At 41.7% G+C, this 21,728-nt stretch overlaps 1 protein-coding gene across 1 annotated transcript; it reads right to left on the bottom strand.

Moving 5' to 3' along the window:
- Positions 1–759: 759 nt before the first annotated feature.
- STMP1 (short transmembrane mitochondrial protein 1) lies at positions 760–16,355 on the bottom strand. The gene is made up of 3 exons (XM_023242248.2): positions 16,128–16,355; positions 2,555–2,608; positions 760–1,700 (listed from the first exon to the last, which is right to left on the bottom strand). The coding sequence occupies exons 1-3, from the start codon at positions 16,353–16,355 to the stop codon at positions 1,626–1,628; spliced, it is 357 nt and encodes a 118-aa protein (XP_023098016.1). The 3' UTR covers positions 760–1,625.
- Between the last annotated feature and the right edge of the window lie 5,373 nt (positions 16,356–21,728).

Genomic DNA, 21,728 nt, shown 5'->3' with positions numbered 1-21,728 from the left:
GAGAAACTCTTTATTCTGAATCACATTTGTATCTTGACCCACGGGAAAAGTGAAGTATTCAAACATTTTCTTAACCAAAAAAAATGGACTAATTACACATTTGACAAATTACAATGGTGATTTCTTTCTTTTCTTTTTTTTAATTTTATTTTTTTTTAACGTTTATTTATTTTTGAGAGAGAGAGAGACAGAGCATGAATGGGGGAAGGTCAGAGAGAGAGGGAGACACAGAATCTGAAACAGGCTCCAGGCTCTGAGCGGTCAGCACAGAGCCCGACGCGGGGCTCGAACTCACGGACCGCGAGATCGTGACCTGAGCCGAAGTCGGACGCTTAACCGACTGAGCCACCCAGGCGCCCCTCTTTTCTTTTTTTTAAAGAGCAAGGGAGCAGCAGGCAGGACAGCAAAAGAGAGACTGTCCACCACAAGGCGATGGTGAGGGGCTATAGTCACAGTAGGGCGGAGTAAGGGAGTATGAGGACGATGGAATTCTCCCTTTTTTGGAGATCCTTAGAACTGCGCCTAGCTGTACGTAGCCCATCGGTCAGTTAGGGCCTATGGCTTAATGAGCCCGTTTGTGTGCTCACTGTGGGCCCTTCTGCCTTGTTCAGGTTTCCACTGCCTGTAGCCGAAAAGCAGCCTCTATGCTCACCCCCCACCCCCATCAATAACGGAAATATTTAGCATTTGGGTGGAGGTCTCATCTTCAGTAGCTTCTCCCTGCTGAATGAGGAGCAGAGAGATGTCTCTATCAATGGGTCAACATACAATGGTGATTTTTTATTGCAGGGAGAAAAACAAAAACAAAAACCCTCAAAGTTTTCTTATGAGAATTACTATAAAGTTATAATGTAAATACATTTTTTTCATGTGAAAAGGCATAATATTTCCTTTACAGACAAGTTATCATTTATCCATCATGTAACATCAAATGCACCTATAATCCCTTAAAATAGGAGGATTCTTTTGAGAGAAAAGTGTCGAATCAAAGACATCATTATGGAAAAACATGCATAGTTGACTGAATTTCACAGAGGATAAAGGCCATTATTTTACATATTTTTAAACTCACTAGTTCCTGACAGGGTTCTCAGGATATAGTTTCTCAGTCAATGTAGCAAATCGATTAGTGATTAAATTAGCAGCTATAGAGCTGCCTGATAACAGTATACAGTAAGTGGATAATTCAGGAGTAAGTGGCTTCTGGACTTTAATTTTAATTTTAATTACCGTGAAACAACGTAATTTAGTAACAAATGTTTAAACACCCATTATAATTGTTAGACTGTGAAATCTGATCAGCCATACAAAACTCATCAATTTTTCTTTAGAAAACACTAGAAACCCCAAAGAATAAAGAAGAGGTCACGTTTACTAATCAAGCACCATAATTCCAGTCTCAGGCCGTCCCAAGTGGCTGGAAGGAGGAAGGGAAGGGGGGAGGATGTTGGAAAAGGGTAGTTCTGAATGCGAAGCCTCAACTGTTGCTCTCAGGCAGCATAGGATCTAGCAGAGAGGAAGACTGCTGAGGCTGAAATTTAAAACAAAAGCTTTTTGGTTCAGATGATAAGGAGGCCTGAAGAAGAGCAGAATCGGTATATCCAGAAAGCAGTGCTGGGTCCGCCTCATGAACTAGGGGGTTTCTTCTTGGCATCCAAGTCCTTTTTAATTTCTTCAAGTTTTTTAGCCAGATTTGGTATCTTTAAAGAGAAAAAAGATGATTATAATTTTGCAGCTACCTAATCGATACTCTTTTACTTCTCTTCCTCCTACAACAAAGGGCTGTTGTTAAGTCTTTATTTTCCTCTGAAAGCGACTTGGCCTCATGGCTGCATAAGAAGGATCTCGAAGCTGTAAACTGAAGTATGTTCCCTCCTAGAAGCTAAATTCTGACTTCTCCTTTTATATACTCACTGACCACCTCAATCCACTGCCAAATAGAAGTTGTGCATACGAACAATAAAGGTGATATAAATTAATAAAGTTCCTGCCTAGAAAACCATGTAACTCAAGTGAAGGTTGACAAAGAATTTCTTTTGTCACACTAATAGCTTCACCACAGACAAATCAAAAGTTAATATATTTCCCTTCCTTCCCTCTTCCCACCTCTTCCTTCCTTTCCCTCTCCTTAAAACAACCTTTCCAGAGGCCCCATGTATGGGCAGTTTTGTCACCTGCTTTTCCACTTCCCCTTCTATAAAATGAGTCTGATATAACTGAAAAGATGATCCAATTACTCTTAAATTTCTACTCATCACATAATTGTCCACAGAACTATATAAGAAGACTCTAAGTCAGTAGTTAATTATTCTGGGCTAACCAGCACAGCTCAGGATCATAAGACCATCTAAATTGATGAGATTTTGCCCTCTTGTGGTGATACGGAGGACAGATGCTTTTGTGAGGTGTATTTTTCAAACAGCGGAAAATCCTTCTACAAAACTCAGGACATTTTCCCGAGACCTACGGACTTCATTTACGCTGGAAGGCATGCCTGACTTCAACAAAGACAAGTCACTACAAATTACGGGAGGACACAGATATGGTCACTTACGTCATAGTTCTGGGCCAGATACATTCCAACCACGTTGCCAAAAGTAAATCCAAGCTGAAAGAGTAGAACAGGAAGAGTTACACTGGATACGAAGTTCTGTGCCACCTGATACCAAACCAAACTATAAAGACAACAGTCTAAGGAGCTCAGGACAGTTAACGACCCCCGTGTCCTGCCTAGGGCTAGGTAGTGTGAGACTGTTTCCTTCTGTAAAATAACATAGAAATACTCTCCCAAAACGTTAAGGAGCATACAGAAGTGAGAATAAATGGTAGCACTGAGCAAATCTACCCTAGATTCTCCCTGTCCCCTCACAGCCTCCATAAACACTTGACTGTCAGTTCTAGAAACGCAAGCCAAAGTGATGACTTTGTTGTTGAAAGCAATTTGTTTTTTGTCTTTCTTTCTTCTTTGGTTTGTTACTTCTGGTTACATTAAACGAAAAATATCTGATTAAAAAAAGTACTCAGCTAAATGGTAGGATCTTAGAAAATGAAGAGATTTGCACAGTTCAATCTCTTCTTATTTCAAGTGGAACGTGAGGCCCAGGACAGTTAGTGAAGGGACTTTTTCAGGGTCATTCACAACAAAGAAACGCAGAACAACCTAAATTAGATTCACACTCACAAACAAAGATACATCATGAGAGAACAGCACAGGAAACTCCAACATCCAACCGAGAGCACTCTGCCTGGATGGGACCTAATGGGCAGGGCACTTCCCACCTACGGGGAGCACAGGTCCCCTCCCCAGCTCTTTCTCAGTGAGAAGAGACAGGCATGATTGTTAGAGAACTATAAATGTGTAACCCATTGGGTGACTGGTTTCTCCAACAACAACAACAAAACCATTTCATGAAAACTTAAAGCACTCCATAGACAACAAAGAACCAAAGCTCCTTAAACTCTGAGTTCTAATGATGATCTGTAATTCCCTGGGTTTTTTTCCTCCAACAATTAAGCCCCTCCAACGGGACACCTAATTTCTAATTTCATAAATTCAAACTGGCATCTGGTTTTTCTTTTTTTCCCACCATTTTCTATAATCAGTGTTGCTCCTATTCAATACACAGCAGAGGTTAACAGAAAAAGTGTGGCACTTACCACCACCAGTTCTAAATGGTGTGATCTGACCTTGTCTTCAAGTTAGAGATATATATGGGGAAACAGAATACAGCCTTACTGAGCTTTAAACACCAAAAGCACACTTTAAATCGGTTTGTTGTTAGTTAAATTAAGCATAAATGAGGCTATCCAATCTCTAATCATAGACCAATTTTTTTTTAATTTTTTTTTTCAATGTTTATTTATTTTTGGGACAGAGAGAGACAGAGCATGAACGGGGGAGGGGCAGAGAGAGAGGGAGACACAGAATCAGAAACAGGCTCCAGGCTCTGAGCCATCAGCCCAGAGCCTGACGCGGGGCTCAAACTCCCGGACCGCGAGATCGTGACCTGGCTGAAGTCGGATGCTTAACCGACTGCGCCACCCAGGCGCCCCCATAGACCAATTTTCTAATCATTTGATTAATTAGACACATCTTGTGAAAACATAGTTTTACCAAGGTGGTACCAAGAAGCAAAATGATTTTTTTTTTCACTTCTGTGCGTTGAAACCAGATAGACAGAGGTTTTCCAAATCCAGAAAGAGTATTAAACTTACTTAGAAGATGACAAAAAAAATCAAATGAAAATTTTAGCTCTAACACCAAGCAACCAAGCACAGGAAACATAAAATTGCAAATTTTCAAGAAAAATAGAGTTCTGATTCTATCACTATCTAGCTGTGTATCTTTAGCTGATTTGTTTCCTGATCTATAAAACATGATATTAGCAATGTTCCTTCCAGCTCCAACATTTGAGGATTCCTGGTTCTTACCCTGTGTGTCTCAAAATAAATATGGCATATCTAATGTGGCTTCCTTTTGGCAAGGTCACCAGCCATTAGGCACGTGAAAAAATAGCAGTTATTTTAAAACACAACACAAAACAAAAACTATGGGCTTCTAGACAAGTCATGTCCAATTCCAGTTTCAGAATACTGCCCAGTCTATCACTAGGATGTTGTAAAATTACATACATAAGAGAAATGTCACATAATAAGAGAAATGTTTGAGGGGCACCTGTGTGTGGCTCAGTCGGTTAAGCGTCCAACTTCGGCTCAGGTCATGATCTCGTGGTCCATGAGTTCAAGCCCTGCGTTGGGCTCTGGTGCTGACAGCTCAGAGCCTGGAGCCTGCTTCAGATTCTGTGTCTTCCTCTCTCTCTGCCCCTCCCCTGCTCATGCTCTCTCTCTGTCTCTGTCTCTCTCTTTCTCTCTCAAAAATAAATAAGGATTAAAAAAAAATTTTTTTTTTTAAAAGAAAAGAGAAATGTTGAGGGGAATGCATGAAGCCAGAAAAGCAATTATATGTTCTTCATGGGATGCTCAATAGGCAAGTTCACACAGAAAAAAAATTAACAAGAAATATAAAAACATAAAATCTCAATCTGAGCAATGGTGACTCATTAATCTGACAAAGTTAGATTGGAGCCAGATTACAGAAGGTCTTGAATGAATCTGAAACCTCTCTGCAGGCCAAGATTGCTTAACTTCATCCAGGCCAAGACCTGGCTGCCTTGCCAGGAGTCCATCCAGATGGCTGTATGCCACCCCCACGGTGCCCCCTCCACATCACTGGTCCCCCATTGTGTTCACTGCAGAGAAGAGAAGGTAGTGCAGGGAAAAGAAAAGTGACAGCTTCCCAAGCGTGACACTAAATGAATTACTATTACATCCTTTCTGCAATCATCTTGAGACTTTAGGAATATGTAGCTTCTTCCCACAAGCACACTGGGGACAAAAAAATGGCAAAACACCAGGGATCTGGGGACAGAGGAGTGACATGAGCGAATTGGTCAAAGGACAAATGGGTGGGAGGAAAAGGCTGCAGCGAAGAATCAAGGAGAGAAGTCCAGACCGGCCTGGGTCCCCATACATTAGAGGAGACAGCGTGTCCCTGCTCTATAATTACACCTTACACTTAGAACCCACGTCCCTCCACAATCCCTTACCCACAATTCTGAAACTCAAACTCTACTCACACTGTTTCACTGTAACTCATTTGGCAGCAAAATCACACCTGACCTGAACTGATATGAGACTATTTATAGTCTCTCTATCACATTCAGTGTGGAAACTCACTTTTTGCTACAGAAAAAGCAATCTTTAAACATAGGATCCTGCCCTACACCCCACTGGAGAACAGGTGTAACAGGAAATATTTTAATGTATGTCATAACAGAGGCTATCCCAGAGTGCTACTGGGCTGTTAAGTAACAAGGTATATGCAGCTTAAACCTTTCTAAAATCTTAAAAACATCTCCCAATACATCTGGTCCCCAAAGTTTTGATTAAAAGATCAAAGACCCTTACATACTGAATGTACATTCATATTCAGCCCTGTGAAAGGATTATAAATGTCTCTACACTCTCAAAGAGTTTGTACAAGGTATAGGAAGAAAAGCTACATATAAACAAAACAGTTACAAAACAACTGAAGGCAACACCCAGTACAGGACCTTGACTGTAACAGAGGCAGGACAAACCAGAACTGGGTCATGCATTAAGTGGCCAAATGAATGACAGAGAAGTGATTCTTCTAAGAAACTGTATCTGAAAGAGATCAAGGTACCTCAACTTGTTATTACAGTCTCTAATTATGCTGAGAAAGTGTTATCTTTTAAACTGGGAAGGGAACTGAATGTGGAGAATCAAGGCATAAAATATGAAGATGTGATACCTAAGAGAAACAGGATTGATTAGAAGATGATCTGAATTTAGAAATAGAAGTTAAGTATGGAGACTTGGGTAGGGCTGGCTGAGGGACCTCAAGAAACAGGCCAAGGAGTTTAGTTCGCATGCGATCCTGGTGGAACACCAATGGCTACCCTCTACCAGCAGCAACGTGATGAAACCACTGCTTTCAGAAGTATTCAACCAGCAGCTCTACACAAAAAAGGCTGAATAATGAGTAAGTGCAGGTCATGGAAGGCCCAGATTCGTGTGGCAGCAGAGAGGACAGAAGCAAATGTGACTGAATTGTTTTTCTTAAAAATCAATGATGATCCCCCAAACAGGTTCTTAACTATAGAGAACAAAAAGATGGTTACCAGGGAGGAGATGGGTGGGGGAAATGGGGGAAATAGGTGAAGACTCAGAGTGCACTTATCTTGATGAGCACTGAGTATTGTACAGAATTGCTGAATCACTATATTGTACACTTGAAAGTAATATAACACTCTATGTTAACTATACTGGAATTAAAAAATGAATAAAAACTTAAATAACAATAATAAAATAAAAATCAACGGTAAGCAACAAAACAGAATGGACAGTCCAGGAAAACCTTTTACATTTATGGTCAAGTGATTTTTTAAAACATATTTTTAATTTTATTTTTTTTTAAGTTTACTTTGAGAGAGACAGAGATAGCGCAAGTTGGGGACGGGCAGAGAAAGGGAGACAGACTCCCAAGCAGGTTTCATGCTGCCAGCGCAGAGCCTGACATGGGGCTTGACCTCACAAAGCCACAAGATCATGACCTGAGCCAAAACCAACAATGGATCACTGAGCCACCCAGGCACCAAGTGATTTTTAACACAGGTGCTCATACATTCAATAAACAATGCTAGGACAACGGAATATCTACATGCCAAAGAGTGAATATGGACCCTTACCTTACATCATAAACAAAAACTATCTGAGAAGGGTCAAGATCTAAATGTGAACGCTAGAACCAAAAAACTCTTGTAAGAACACACAGGAACACATCTTCAAGATCTGCATCAGGCGATGGTTTCTTAGATATGACACCAAAAGCAAAAGTGACCAAAAAAAAAAAAAAAAAAGATAAATTGGACTTTATCAAAATTAAAAATGTTTGTGTTTCAAAGAATACCATCACGAAAATGAAAAGACAACCCAAGGGGCGCCTGGGTGGCGCAGTCGGTTAAGCGTCCGACTTCAGCCAGGTCACGATCTCGCGGTCCGTGAGTTCGAGCCCCGCGTCGGGCTCTGGGCTGATGGCTCGGAGCCTGGAGCCTGTTTCCGATTCTGTGTCTCCCTCTCTCTCTGCCCCTCCCCCGTTCATGCTCTGTCTCTCTCTGTCCCAAAAATAAAAAACGTTGAAAAAAAAAAAAAAAAAGAAAAGACAACCCAATAGAATGGAATAAAATATTTGCAAATCACTTATCAATAAGGGACTTACATCTAGAATATAAGAATCCTGGTGACTAAATAATAAAAAGACAACCCAACTTAAAAATCAGCAGAGGATTTGCCAGTCACTTCTCCAAATCAGATAGATACACATGAGCAACGAGCACATGAAAAGATGCTCAGTGTCACTAGTCATCAAGGAAATGCAAATCAAAACCACAATGAGGTGCCACATTGTGCCCACTAGAGGACTTTAATACAAAAGATGAACAGGTTCTGAAAAGGATGTGGAGAATGTGGAACGTTCATCAGCTGCTGATGGGCATGTAAAAGGGTACAGCCACTTTGGAAAACAGTTTAGCAATTCCTCAAGAAGTTGAGCACAGAGTTACTGTATGATGCAGCAATTCTACTTTAGGGTACATATGCAAGAGAAATGAAACATACATCTACACAAAAACCAGCAGACAAACGTTCACAGCAGGATTACTCATAATAGCCAAGTCACAAACAACCGAAGAGGCTATAAATAGGTGAAAGGATTAACAAAATGTGGTATATCCATACAACATAATATTATTCAGCCACAAAAAGGAATGAAGGACTGATTCACACTGCAACATGGATGAACCTTGATATCATTATACTGAGTGAAAGGCAGTCGGAAAAGACCACTTATTATATGACTCCACTTAAAGGAAATGTCCAGAATAGGCAAATCCATAAAAACACAAAATAAACTAGTGGTTGTCCAGGGCTGTGGAAGAGAAGAATGAGAAATGAATGCTAATGAGTATGCAGTTTCTTTTTGGGACAATGAAATACTAGATACAAAATTCGATAGCCGCGATGGCCGCACAACTCTATGAACATACAAAAAAACAAAAAAACAAAAACCAAACCAAAACAAAACAAACCACTGAATTCGGGGTGCCTAGGTGGCTCAGTCGAATGAGTGTCTGACCTGGGCTCAGGTCATGATCTCCCGGTTCGTGAGTTCGAGCCCCACATCAGGCTCGTCAGCCTGTCAGGGCAGAGCCCACTTTGGATCCTCTGTCCCCCTCTCTCTGCCCCTCCCCGGCTTGCGCTCTCCCAAAAATAAATAAATATTTTTAAAAAATATATTAAACATCAATAAGATGTGGTAAAATATCAGCCACATGGGATAAAAGGAAATCAAAGACAACTTCAAGGTTTCTGGACTGGACCAATGTTTAAAAAGAATGGAAACGTTACAGTGAAAAAAATGAGGACCACTGCCATCACCTGGTGGCTCTGTATATGAACACCACAGCAAATCAACTCTTTTTTTATGTAAGGACACATAAGCAGGTTAGTCACAAGGGTGCATCAACATCAAGAGCAAGAAGTCTTAAAAACAAGTAAGCAAACTCCAAAGCAATCTGACTCTTATCATTTGCTGCTCAACCCCTTCCCCGATCAGCAAGTTATGTCTGTCAGCACATAAAGCTACAGTTTTGACCTGAGGATGCCACCTGGCAGTAACCCAGACTGAACACTACCCAACAAGTCTGAAAGAGGACTCATCAAATCACATTTTCAAACCCAAGTTATGACACAGAATCTGAGCCATCTCGTATTTACTGACAAGGGTTTCAGAAACCTAAAAGTAATCTCATTAAAAATAAATAATAATAGAAATAATCTCATTTTATTTAGCAAACATAGCTACAACTAGCATTCAAAAGGATACCCAAAAATATTTTATGGTCTCAGATGAGAAAAGCTACACACTGACAATAACCAAAAGTATACATTATCTAGCATTAATAAAAGATACGCTGATAATTTTCTCAGTTTAAATTATTTCTTACATATTTTTTAATGTTTTTTTACTTATTTTTGAGAGAGAGAGTACACATGAGCAGTGAAGGAGCAGAGAAAGAGGGGGGGACAGAGGATCCAAAGCGGGCTCCAGGCTCTGAGCTGTCAGTACAGAGCGCTATGCGGGGCTCGAATTCACGAACCAGGAGATCATGACCTGAGCCGAAGCCAGACGTCCAACCGACTGAGCCACCCAGGTGCCCCAATTTCTCAGTTTAATCTACACACCTAGAGAACCTGTCTGAAGACTGCTCCATTTCAAGGAGGCAAGAAAAAAATCCACCTTTTTGTACCTTAGTCTTTAAACATTTAAGACTTGTTGTGGAGAAATTATCAACTGTGTTTCACAGTTGCTTCAAGTAATAATAAAACCCACATTCTATCCATTAAAACAAAACTCTGCTGAGGATATAACCTATGGCTTCTCTACTGCAACCACAGAGAAGTGCATTTTTAAGATGTAAGCTAGATTTTATACTCAATAATTTTCCTTAGAGAAAGAAGGGGCAGGGCGGGGGGTCGCAGGGGGGTGGGGGTGGGGGGCGGCTGTTAATTCTTCAATTGAGCCAGTAAATTAAATTGGGACATTCATGAAAAGGTTAGCTGTAACATTCTGGACAGAGGTCTATCAGGTAGAACCAGTCTTCCTGTTCTCAAAGAAGCTGATTCAAATACTCAAGTATCTTATGAATATCTGAGAGAAGTCATCAGGCAGAAGAGGAATATCTAATTAAATAAATGAAATAAAATAGTATTGCCTAAGTGCCATGTGCTTGGGAAATCTAAATATAAGGTATGCTGCTTCTTCCCCTGGAATTGATGGTCTACTCTAGAAAGACAAGACTAAAACGCATGAAGGTGCAGTGAACAAAACAGAGCGCATCACCAAATGATGGTCTGAATGGGCCACATAGTTTAAGTGCTTCCTATTAGAAATCTAATGTCATCTGTATGAACACATTAAAGGAGAAAAATCACTTGATCACCATATGGGTAAACAGCATGACAAAATTCAATAGACAATCACAATAAAAACTCTTAAACGAGAAATAGAAGAGAATTTCGTTAATCTGTAAGGAAATATCAGAAACACATCATACTAAAACCTCAGAAGCATTTTCACTAAAAGCAGAAAAAAAAAACTAGGATATCTACTCTTACTACTACTGGAAGTCCTAACTTGATTTACAGAAAAAAATTGGAAAAGAGCACAAAATTGTCCTTGTTGCCTTCAATGGAGGTAAGACTGCCTTCACAGTATGGCATTCACTGATTCACTTCCAAGTGAATGTACAAACTATGGGAGTTAAAAGATAAGGAAGACTGCTAGATACAAAAATCAATACACCAGGGACACCTGGGTGGCTTAGTTGGTAAGGCGTCAGACTCCTGATCTCAGCTCAGGTCATGATCTCACAGTTCACAGGATCGAGCCCTACGTCAAGCTCTGCCTTGACAGCGTGGAGCCTGTTTGGGATTCTCTCTCTCTCTCTCAATAAATAAATAAACATTTTAAAAAATCAATACACCCAAATTAGCATTTCTATACATCAGCAATGAATTTGGAAATGTAATTTTAAAAAGGATGCCACTCAGAACAACTAAAAAGTACCTGGAAATACACATATAAAAAACAAGGTACAAGACTATTATTGAGAAGATAATAAAACATTGATGAAAGGCATACAAAGATGTAAATTAATGGGGAGATGGATCCTAACAGTGTCAACATTTCAGGAGCTTAAGGTAATAAAGAAAGCTCATGGAAAAAGATGGGAATTGAGACATTAAGAGTAGTTGGGGAAGGGGGAGGCAAAAAAGAGGACAAAGGGAAAACCATATAGGAAGGTCTGATAGCAGGAAGGTCCATAGGTTGGTCCAGATCAGTAAGATAGTCTATTCAATCAAAAGCAAAGGAGATACGTTGAAGAGCAATAGGAAGGGAAAATGGGGTCAGATTAGCAAATCTTGAAAATCAAGTGCAAGTGGTTACTCTTTGACATGGAGGGACATAAAGACCATTGACAGTTTCTGAGCACGTGAAGAAAACAAGACTGGAGGATTACTCAGGCAGCTGCAAGGGTGGACAGAACACCAAGGGCATCAAAGGAAACGTAGAAGTAGAGAAGGCAGCCTTACTTTTCTAAGGCTGATCAGACTGGATGGAGGGGCCATGTTTCAAAACAAACAAACCACCCAACCCCAAACTAGACTATTCAGGGAAGGCTAACCAGCATGAACCTGAAATCATACAAAATGGATGGAAGAATCAGAGATGTTTAGTCTAAAGACAAGACTGATGGGGGTCAGGGGATAGAGAAAGGTACCAAGGTAATGCTGTTCTGATATGTGAAGTGTTGTCATGTGAGTTAGAACTGCTCTTTAACACCAAGAATAGTGTAAGATGGTGACCAAAAATGACAGATCCTCTGAGGAAGTAGTGAGCCTATTCTATTCATTAATTTTTTAAGTTTATTTATTTATTTTGAGATAGAGCACAAGCAGGTAAGGGGCAGAGAGAAGGGGAGATAGAACGCTTAACCAACTGAGCCACCCAGGCGCTCCATAGTGAGCCTATTTTAACGGGAGGTGACAAAACATACACCAGACACCCCGTTAGTAGTGGAGACCAAGTGTCAGCATGTTAAACCACATAACCTACAATCACTCCTCCAACTCAAAACCCACATTTCTACCCCAACTAGGCTGGTGTAACTAGTGCAAAGGCAGAGTAAAAAAGACCTACTCTACGAACTTGGCAGTGGGGAACATAAAGATGGAACTTTCGTAAGGCGAGTAAGGAAGACCCAATGGCCTAAAACAATAGCTAATGTTTACTGAGTGCTTATTGTGTGCAAGGTAGCATTCTCTTTTTCATGAATTAGCTCATGCTCCTCACAGACTTATAAAGCAGGTACTATTACTGCCCAGTTTATGTTGGGGAAACTGAGGCACAGAGCAGTTAAGGAACTCGCCCAAGGCTACACAGGGACATTTATGTGCTAGGCATAGCTGATAAGGATATGGAGAATGAAGGAGAGAAACAAATCAAAGATTATGTCAGCATTTCAAATTTGAGAAAGGGCTGGAGAAGAGAAAGAAGTCAGGTGTGGGGCATGGGTTGCAGGGTGGGTTATGGAAGAGGCAATGGGTCCAGATGTGTTGGACCTGAGATAGAGGGTAGGGCAAGAGATGCTGAGCAGACAGTTGATGACAGTGAACCGGAACTCAGAGAAAGGGACGCAAGGTAGTCCGGGAAGCAGCAAAGAGGAAAGGTGATGTATGACAAGGAACACACTCCCTGAGGGTGGGTGTGAAGAGCAGAGCAGAGTCAGGGACTGAGCCTTGAGAAACACCTAGAAACCAAAAGACAGCCAGTGCCAGCAGGCGAGATTAGATAGGACCACTTCCCGGCTGCTGCCCCAAGATACTGTTCCCCTCAGCCCTGGGAGGAGCCAGCACCAGAGTCAGTCGCCTTCACTCTGTGCAGGCTCTTCCCCAAAAATAAAGCCACGTGTGTTCTAGTGTTAAAGAACGTCGGACAAGGAAGGATCCAAAAGCCAAGAGATGGGGGATTGAGGAGGAGGTGATTAAGAGCACCAAGGGCTGCCACTTCGAAGGTAACAAGGGCAATCCATGACCTCGGGAAGAGCACCGCAGGCAGGGCACGCAGGGCTCCCAGCGGTGCCCGTCACATCAGGCCTCCCCCAAAAACCTCAGAAGTTTCCTTACAACAACTGTGGCTCAACCTACTGCGCTCAAGGAAGCTACTGCGTCAAAGGGAAAAGAGGCAGCAGGACCACGGGAACGAGTTTTGAGTATGGATGATCGGCGAGTGTTTTAATCCACGGAGGAATGGACAACGAAAGGAATATAAAAGCAACACAATCGGGTGCAGTGGTTTTCAACTGGTGTTCCAGGAAGTGACAACTGTAGGAAACGTCTTGGAGGGTTCCAGAATGTGCAATGACCATGCACAAGTTTAACTTTGTATCCATTTCATTACTTCCAAAACTCTTCCCATCACCTACCTTTCTGAGGGTAAACGAGTCCCCATTTTTAGGACCGGTTCCAGCGAGTAACTGAATAACTCTGAGTCCTTAAGTGTCAGTTAACACAGCTTCATGTGTTAACTCATTTTTAATCCTCACAACAAAGCCATGAGGTAGGTTCCCATTTTCATATGGGGAAACGGAAGCACGGACAATTTAAATAACATACCCAAGTTCCCATAGCTTAAAAACGATGGAGCTAGGTAGGGTTCGAGACCAGGCGTCTGACTGCTTAAGCACCAGGACAACATGGCTGGTCACAGGTTAAAAGCTCGAGGACAACTTAGGGATCACCTGCTTCAACCCACTGTTGTTGTTGTTGTTGTCATTTTAAGTAGGCTTCACATCCAGTGTGGAGCCCAACGCGGGGCTTGAACACATAACCCTGAGATCAAGACCTGAGCTGAGATTAAGAGACCAACACTCGACTGACTGAGCCACCCAGGCACCCCTCAACCCATTTTATAAATAAAATGGCTAAAAGCAAGAGAAAGACTTGCCCAAGTTCAGAGACTTAGTGAATCATTCGACAGAGGTAAAATCAAGGTGAAAAGTAATACTATCCACGTCTTTCAAAAGATGCGATGAAGGGGCGCCTGGGTGGCGCAGTCGGTTAAGCGTCCGACTTCAGCCAGGTCACGATCTCGCGGTCCGTGGGTTCGAGCCCCGCGTCGGGCTCTGGGCTGATGGCTCGGAGCCTGGAGCTTGTTTCCGATTCTGTGTCTCCCTCTCTCTCTGCCCCTCCCCCGTTCATGCTCTGTCTCTCTCTGTCCCAAAAATAAATAAACGTTGAAAAAAAATTAAAAAAAAAAAAAAAAGATGCGATGAAGAGATGGGAGAACAAGGGGCCAAGGGAGCATTCACGTTCCAGTTACTTCCGAGCTAGGAATTTAACGGACGGATGCAGCATCTCTCCTTGAATGCTGAGAATTCTGAATCCTCAAATCAGATACATGCATATTTATACACAGCAAAAGTTTATTATTCCAAAACCAAATAAATTCACTCTGCAAAAGCACTTATGAAGTATAATGGAATCAATAAGCTACGGCTGTAGAAGTCTCAATGCTATCATCTTACACTTTGGGGCTGATACTGTTGTGTTTTTTATTTTTTATTTTTTTAAATGTTTATTTATTTTTGAAAGAGAGAGAGAGCACGATCAGGGGAGGGGCAGAGAGAGAGGGAGACACAGAATCTGAAGCAGGCTCCAGGCTCTGAGCTGTCAGCACCAGAGCCCGATTCGGGGCTCGAACTTGTGAACCGTGAGATCATGACGTGAACGGAAATTGGATGCTTACCCGACTGGGCCACCCAGGCGCCACTGATACTGTTTTTAACCTTTGTGTTTCCTACAAGCAAATGACAGTAATTATTTCTATTGCCCCCTAAACTAACACCTACTTAGGACACTGGAGAAACTTCCAGAGGCAAAGGGTACAGCCCTGTCCTAGTTGGGCAGTTTATATCAAGGATACCTCTTTTCCACCTAGAGATTTTAAAAATCAATTACCATCTAAGAAAGAAAGAAAGACAGAAAGACAGACAGAAAGAAAGAAAACCCAAACAAGGCACTTTTTTATTCCCTTTAATAAAGAATATAGCATGTGGGAAAGCATCTTCTCCCCAGGGCACCGAACGTGTCCACCAGGAAGACACTGGAACACCTTCTTGTCAGAATCAGAGGTTGAAAGCATCAAGTGTGGAAGGCTCAAAAACTTGGAAGAGAGACTTTCATTTGGAAATGTTTGGCGAGACGTCCTGAAACATTCACCGGGCAATATATGAAATACACTCAGCGTCGCCAGAAAACCAGCTTTCAACCGAAATAAAGAGCCAGGAGGTAGAATTTATTTGCTCATAGTAACACTCATTTTCCCCCCAAAATGAGCACTTTGGAAGAGTTGCTTGCACACCGGGGTCTGACTCACGCCAGCAACCAGCCATCCTCCAAGTCTGGAAGCTCTAAAAGGCCTGACGAGGTCCCCTCCCCCCAGCCCCCAAGCCTCTAACTCCGACTTTGTGTTTCTGCGCCTCGTGGGGTGGTTTACTAATTTAGAGTTTATTCCTGGCCCTCCCCGCCCTCTTCCGTTCTCAAAAACCCAACCAGCAGGGCTCTCCGGCAGGGATTGGGGTGCGGGGGGCGGGGGGCAGAAGAGAGGAGGCCGCGAAGTCATTAAGGACCCCAAAAGCTTTAACACCACGATTACACAATCCGCCGGGACGGCCCAGAAGTGGCTCTGAAAATGCCTGCTGACGCCTCCAAGTTCTGGCGTGACTTGAATGACTGCAGAACAAGTACGGCAAAGGGATGGGCGCCCGGCAGAAACAAAACCCCGCAGCCCACCCCGACAGGCGACGAGCGGGCGCTGCGGGGACGCGGACCCACGCGCACACCCCTACAGCCCCGCAGGCCGGCCCCGGAGCCCTCGAGGGGCCCGAAGTCACCCCGGGCCCCTGCGGGGCAGCTCCACTCACCAGAAACTGGAGCATGGTGTCCGCGAGGAAGGAGCGAAGGGCGGCTGCCGCTCGGTGGGCCCGTCCGAGCCTGCCTCTGGGGCCGAGGGCGGAACCCGCCGTGGGCTTCCGGGTCACGCCCGGCCCCGCCCGCGCCTCCCGCCTCGCCTCGCCCCGCCCCGCCGCGCCCCGCCCCACCCGCGCGCCGCTCGCGGAGCCTCGGCGCCCCCTGGCGGAGCGCCCCGGCATTACCGCCTGAACTGGCCGGCTGGTGAGAAGGCCGAGGAGGAGCAAATTCCAAGTCCCAGGCCTGGTTGGATAGTTTTGGTCGTTCATATGCCGGGACGCCAGTCCCCCAAATCCCTCTTCTGGAAACGTGGGTCGGGCCCCGGGATCTATATTACTACCAGCACCCCGACGATTCAGATGCACTTAGGCTTAGGACTCCCTGAACTGCAAGGACGGCAGGAGGCCATCCCTAGGTGCAAAGCAGAATTGGAGCTTTTGCAACACAATATACCCGGACCTCATGCAGAAACCATGGGAGGGGAGGAGCGCTATACTTTGCAAAAGGGCCGCATGTATGCTATGGAACCTGCAATGAGCACCTATGAGAGAGGTTAGGTGCTTAAGTTGGAGGCCTTTGGAGCCTGACACAACTGTGTCCAATTCATGACTGCCTTCGCTTCCCGGTGACTTAACCTCTTTCAAGTTCGCCTTCCTTCTCTGTAAATGGGTCTAATGCCAGCTCCCTTGCTGAATCGTGGGAATCAAGTGAGACATGAGGGATCAATAAATGCTTGTCATGTAAACTGGTGAGGCCAGTGAGCTCTAGGAGACCTCTCCCCATCCTGTCTCCACACAGAGCTTGCCCTATCATATTATGAGCCACCTCTCGCTCCTGGTCTTCGAAACCCTCAACAACCTCCCTTAACACGTGCTTACAAAGGATGACCACCTTTCCTCTTTGCTCTGAACCTTCAGAACTCACCCTTGTCTATTAAGCAGAACTCTTGTTCCAAACTATAACAGAACATACTAGTTTTAACCCTATGGAGTGTATGATAGAGATACAGTGGACAATGATGAGGAACAGGAAAGCGATCAGGAATTAAGAAGCATTTTCTCTCCATTTCTGCTTTTCTCCATAAAGTTACAGATCAAAAACAAAACAAAGCAAAACAAAACAAAAATAGAAACAGTAAAATTGCTAGAGGAAAAAAAGGAGAAATTGTTTTATAATTTCCAAATTGGAAGGTTCATGAAACAAAATTCAGAAGCCATAACACAAGACTGATAAAATCAACCATATAAAAATTAAAAATTGCTGTATGGGAAAAAAAAAAGATGATAAATCAAGTGAGAAAGGACTAATTTCCTTTGTATGAGGAGTTCCTACAAACCAATGAGACCAACAACCCAATAAAATGTGTTCAAAGGATATGAACAGCTCACAGAAAAGGAAATACAAATAGCTCAAACATATGGAAAGATACTCAGTGGCATTCACACTAAGAAAAATGTAAATTACTACCATAATGAGGTATCATTTTTCTCCAGATTGGCAAAAATCAAAAAGCTTGGTAACACATTTCATTGGAAAGAGTAGGGAAACAGGCATAGTGATTCAGTACTGATGGGGATACAAACTGTTAAAACTTCATTGGAGGGTAATTTGGTCAAAACTATCTTAAGTTTAAGTGAGCAAACCTTTTGTCTCAGCAATTGGGTTAAATTGTGTATGCTCAAAAATACTCACTGTAGCAAGAGATTGGAAACAGAGATCATGCCATTCTCAACAATCAGTGCCAGAGGGATTAATGACCTAATGAGGAGGCAACAATTTTTTTTTAAGGTTTTATTTTTATGTTTGAAAGAGAAACCACAAGCGGGGGAGGGGCAGAGAGAGAGAGGTGGACAGAGCATCTGAAGTGGGAGCCGGATGCAAGTCTTGAACTCAGGAACCGTGAGATCATGACCTGAGCCAAAGTTGGATGCTCAACCGACTGAACCACCCAGGTGCCCCAGAGGAGGCAACATTTTTAAACTGTCAAAAGACAACACTGAAAAGTAGATTTATGACCCTCAAGTTTTATAATAGTTTTGGCCAAATTTAAAATAAAACATAAAGAGTACATGCACACACATCCTCAAGGAAAAGATAGATTACATTAAAATGTAACCTTCTACACCATAAAAAAAATTCAAAGGATAACCAAATAGATTGGGAGAAAATATCTGCAAACCCAAAAGTGAATACACTAAAGCCCTCTAAATTTATATTTACCACCTACACATAAAAAGAAAAAAAATCCACAACCCAACAAAAAATAAAGCTTATAAACAGAGAAAAAAAAAAAAAAGGTAAACAATACACAAAGTTTGCAAGTGGGGATGCCATTTTACACCCACAGGATTGGCAAAAATTTTTCAATACATGATCACCTAGGTCGAAAACCTAAAAGAATCAACAAGAAAACTCATGGAACCAAGTGATTTTAGCAAGGTTGCAGATACAAAGTTAATACACAAAAATCAATTGCTTTCCTATATACCAACAATGAATAGGTGGAATTTGAAATTAAAAACACAATACTACTTACACTAATACCACCCAAAATGAAACACTTAGACACTGATCAAAATATGTACAATATAGATCCCTATGAGGAAACCCACAACATTTTGATAAAAAAAGTCAAATAAATAAATAAATGGATACACGCCATGTTCACAAAAGATTCAATAACATTGTCAAGAAATTAGTGTTTCTGAACTTCAACTATAGATTAAATGTAATTCTAATCAAAATCCCAGCAAGATATTTCATGGATATCAACAAACTGACTAAAGTTTATCTGGAGAGGCAAAAAACCCAGAGTAACTAACACAGTACTGAAGGAGAACAAAGTTGGAGGACAAACACTACTCAGCTTACTGGAAGACTGCAGTAATTAAGACAATGTGGTATTGGCAAAAGAACAGACAGACCAATGGAATAAAATAGCCTAGAAACAGACCCCCATAAATATAGTCAAGTGGTCTTTGATAAAAGAGCAAAGGCAATACCACAGTGTAAAGTTAGACTCCGCAACATGCAAATAATAATAATAATAATCCACATGCAAGTAATAATAATATAGTAATATTATATATAAACATATATATTATATTAATATTATTATAGTAATAAATCTAGACACAGACCTTATATCCTTCACAAAAATTAACTCGGAATGGACCACAGACCTAAACATAAAACGCAGAACTATAAAACTTCTAGACGAAACACGGGAAAAAAATCTAGATGACCTTGAGTATAACGAGATCTTTTTAGATACTCCAAAGGCATGGTGCATGAAATAAATGATTGATAAGCTCAATGATTTAAAATTAAAACTTCTGCTCTCCCAAAGAATATTAAAAGAGTTAGAAGAAGAGCCACAGACTGGGAGAAAATACTTGCAGAAGACATGTCTGATGAAGAACATGTATCCAAAATATCCAAAGAACCCTTAAAATTCAACAATGGGAAAACAATCTGACTTTAAAAATGGGCCAAAGGCCTTAACAGACACCTCACCAAAGAAGATATACAGATGGCAAATAAACATGAAAAGATGCTCCACATTGTATGTCATCAAGGGAATGTAAATTAAACAAGAGGTGCCAATTAGAATAGCCAAAATCCAGAACACTGACAAGCCCCGGTGAAGATTCAGAACAAGAAGTGTCAAATATGGCTGGGGGGAATGCAAAATGGTACCACCATTTTGGAAGACAGCTCAGCAGTATCTTATAAAACTAAACTATCTTTACCATATGACCCAGCAATCGTGCTCCTTGGTATTTGCTCAAAGGAGTTGAAAACTTCTGTCCACACCATAACCCATACAAGGATGTTTATAAAAGCGAGATTTATTCATAATTGCCAAAACTTGGAAAACAACCAAGATGCCCTTCAGGAAGTGAGTGGATTAGAAAACTATGGTACATCCAGACAATGTAATATAATTCAGTGCTTAAAAAATAAAAAGTTATTAAACCATGAAAAGATTTGGGGGAAGCTTAAATGCATGGTACTAAGTGAAAGAAGCTATTCTGAAAAGCCTACATACTCTGTGATTCCAAGTATATTAAATTCTGAAAAAAGGCAAACCTATGGGAACAATAAAAAGATAACTGGTCAGGGTGCCTGGGTGCCTCACTCGGTTAAGTGTCTGACTTTGGGTCAGGTCATGATCTTGCGGTTTGTAAGTTCAAACCCCGGAGTCTGGAGACCGTTTCAGATTCTGTGTCTCCCTCTCTCTCTCTCTCTCTGCCCCTCCCCACCTCAAAAATAAACATTAAAAAATTTTTAAAAAATAATTGGTTACAAAGGTTATGAGGGTGGTGGGTAGGAGGGAATGGAAAAATGAACAGGCAGTGCAGATAAGGATTTTCCTCTATACATTAGAGTGATGGATACACACCCAGAGTGAACTGGAAGGTAAAAACCATGGGCTCTGAGTGATTACGATGCATCAATGTAGGATCATCCCTGGTAAAAACATATATTCTGGTGAGTGAGGCTGATAGGGTGGGGGAGGCTATGCATGTGTGGGGACAGCGGGTAGATGGGAAGTCTCTGATTCTTTCTCTGTTTTATTGGCAACTTAAAACTGCTGTAAAAAAATAAGTCGTTAGAAAAAAAAAAGTATGACAATTGGAACTGTGCTTAATGGTATGAAAAAACAGGAACTCTCACCCCATGGGTAGGAGTAAATTGGAGCAACCACTAAGAAAAATACAGCAACGTCTAGTGAAATTTAGAACTCTTAACCTCTGTCTCAAGATTTCCACTCGTAATTATGTGATCCAGAGAGGCCTTCTTACATAGCGCATGTCTCATCCAAGGAGACATGTATGATAATCATTGCAGCACAGCTCGTAATAGCAAATACAAACACAAATAATACCGGGAATTTAAATGTATGCCAGTCCACCAACAACAGACTGCATAAATTTAGGTATCTGTAAAATCGATAGCTACCATTCAAGATTTATAATAAATGAGTATGAGCAATTATTAAAAACACAATGCTGAACCAAAAAAAAGCAAACTACAAATTGATCCATTAGGAGGACAACCCACATATCAAGATTAACAACCTATAAAACAAGGGATGGGTTAAATAAGTGATGGGGATTAAGGACTGCACTTGTGATGAGCATCGGGTGATATATGAATTCCTGAATCACTATGTTGTACACCTGAAACTAATACAACATTCTGTTAACAGGAATTAAAATAAGAATTAAAAAAAAACACAACCCTGTAAAACAATACTTGTTAATGTCTATGGATACACACATATGTAGTAGAAGCATAAAACATGAATGGCAAATTCAACAATAACTTCATGACAATGGTTATCTCTGGAAAGGAAGTAGGGGAATTGGGAACAGGAAGTTCACAGGAGCCCCAACTGTATCTACCATAGTATATTTCTTTAAAAGAAAAAAAAAAAAAAAAACATCCTTGGCGTGCCTGGGTGGCTCAGTCATTTAAGCATCTGACTTCAGCTCAGGTCATGATCTCGCAGTCTGTGAGTTCAAGCCCCATGTTGGGCTCTGTGCTGA

The sequence above is a fragment of the Felis catus genome, chromosome A2, assembly GCF_018350175.1.
Source record: "Felis catus isolate Fca126 chromosome A2, F.catus_Fca126_mat1.0, whole genome shotgun sequence".
Classification (NCBI taxonomy): domain Eukaryota; kingdom Metazoa; phylum Chordata; class Mammalia; order Carnivora; family Felidae; genus Felis; species Felis catus.
The sequence above is the reverse complement of the archived record's forward strand: the minus strand, read 5'-3'. Positions and strand labels throughout refer to the sequence as shown.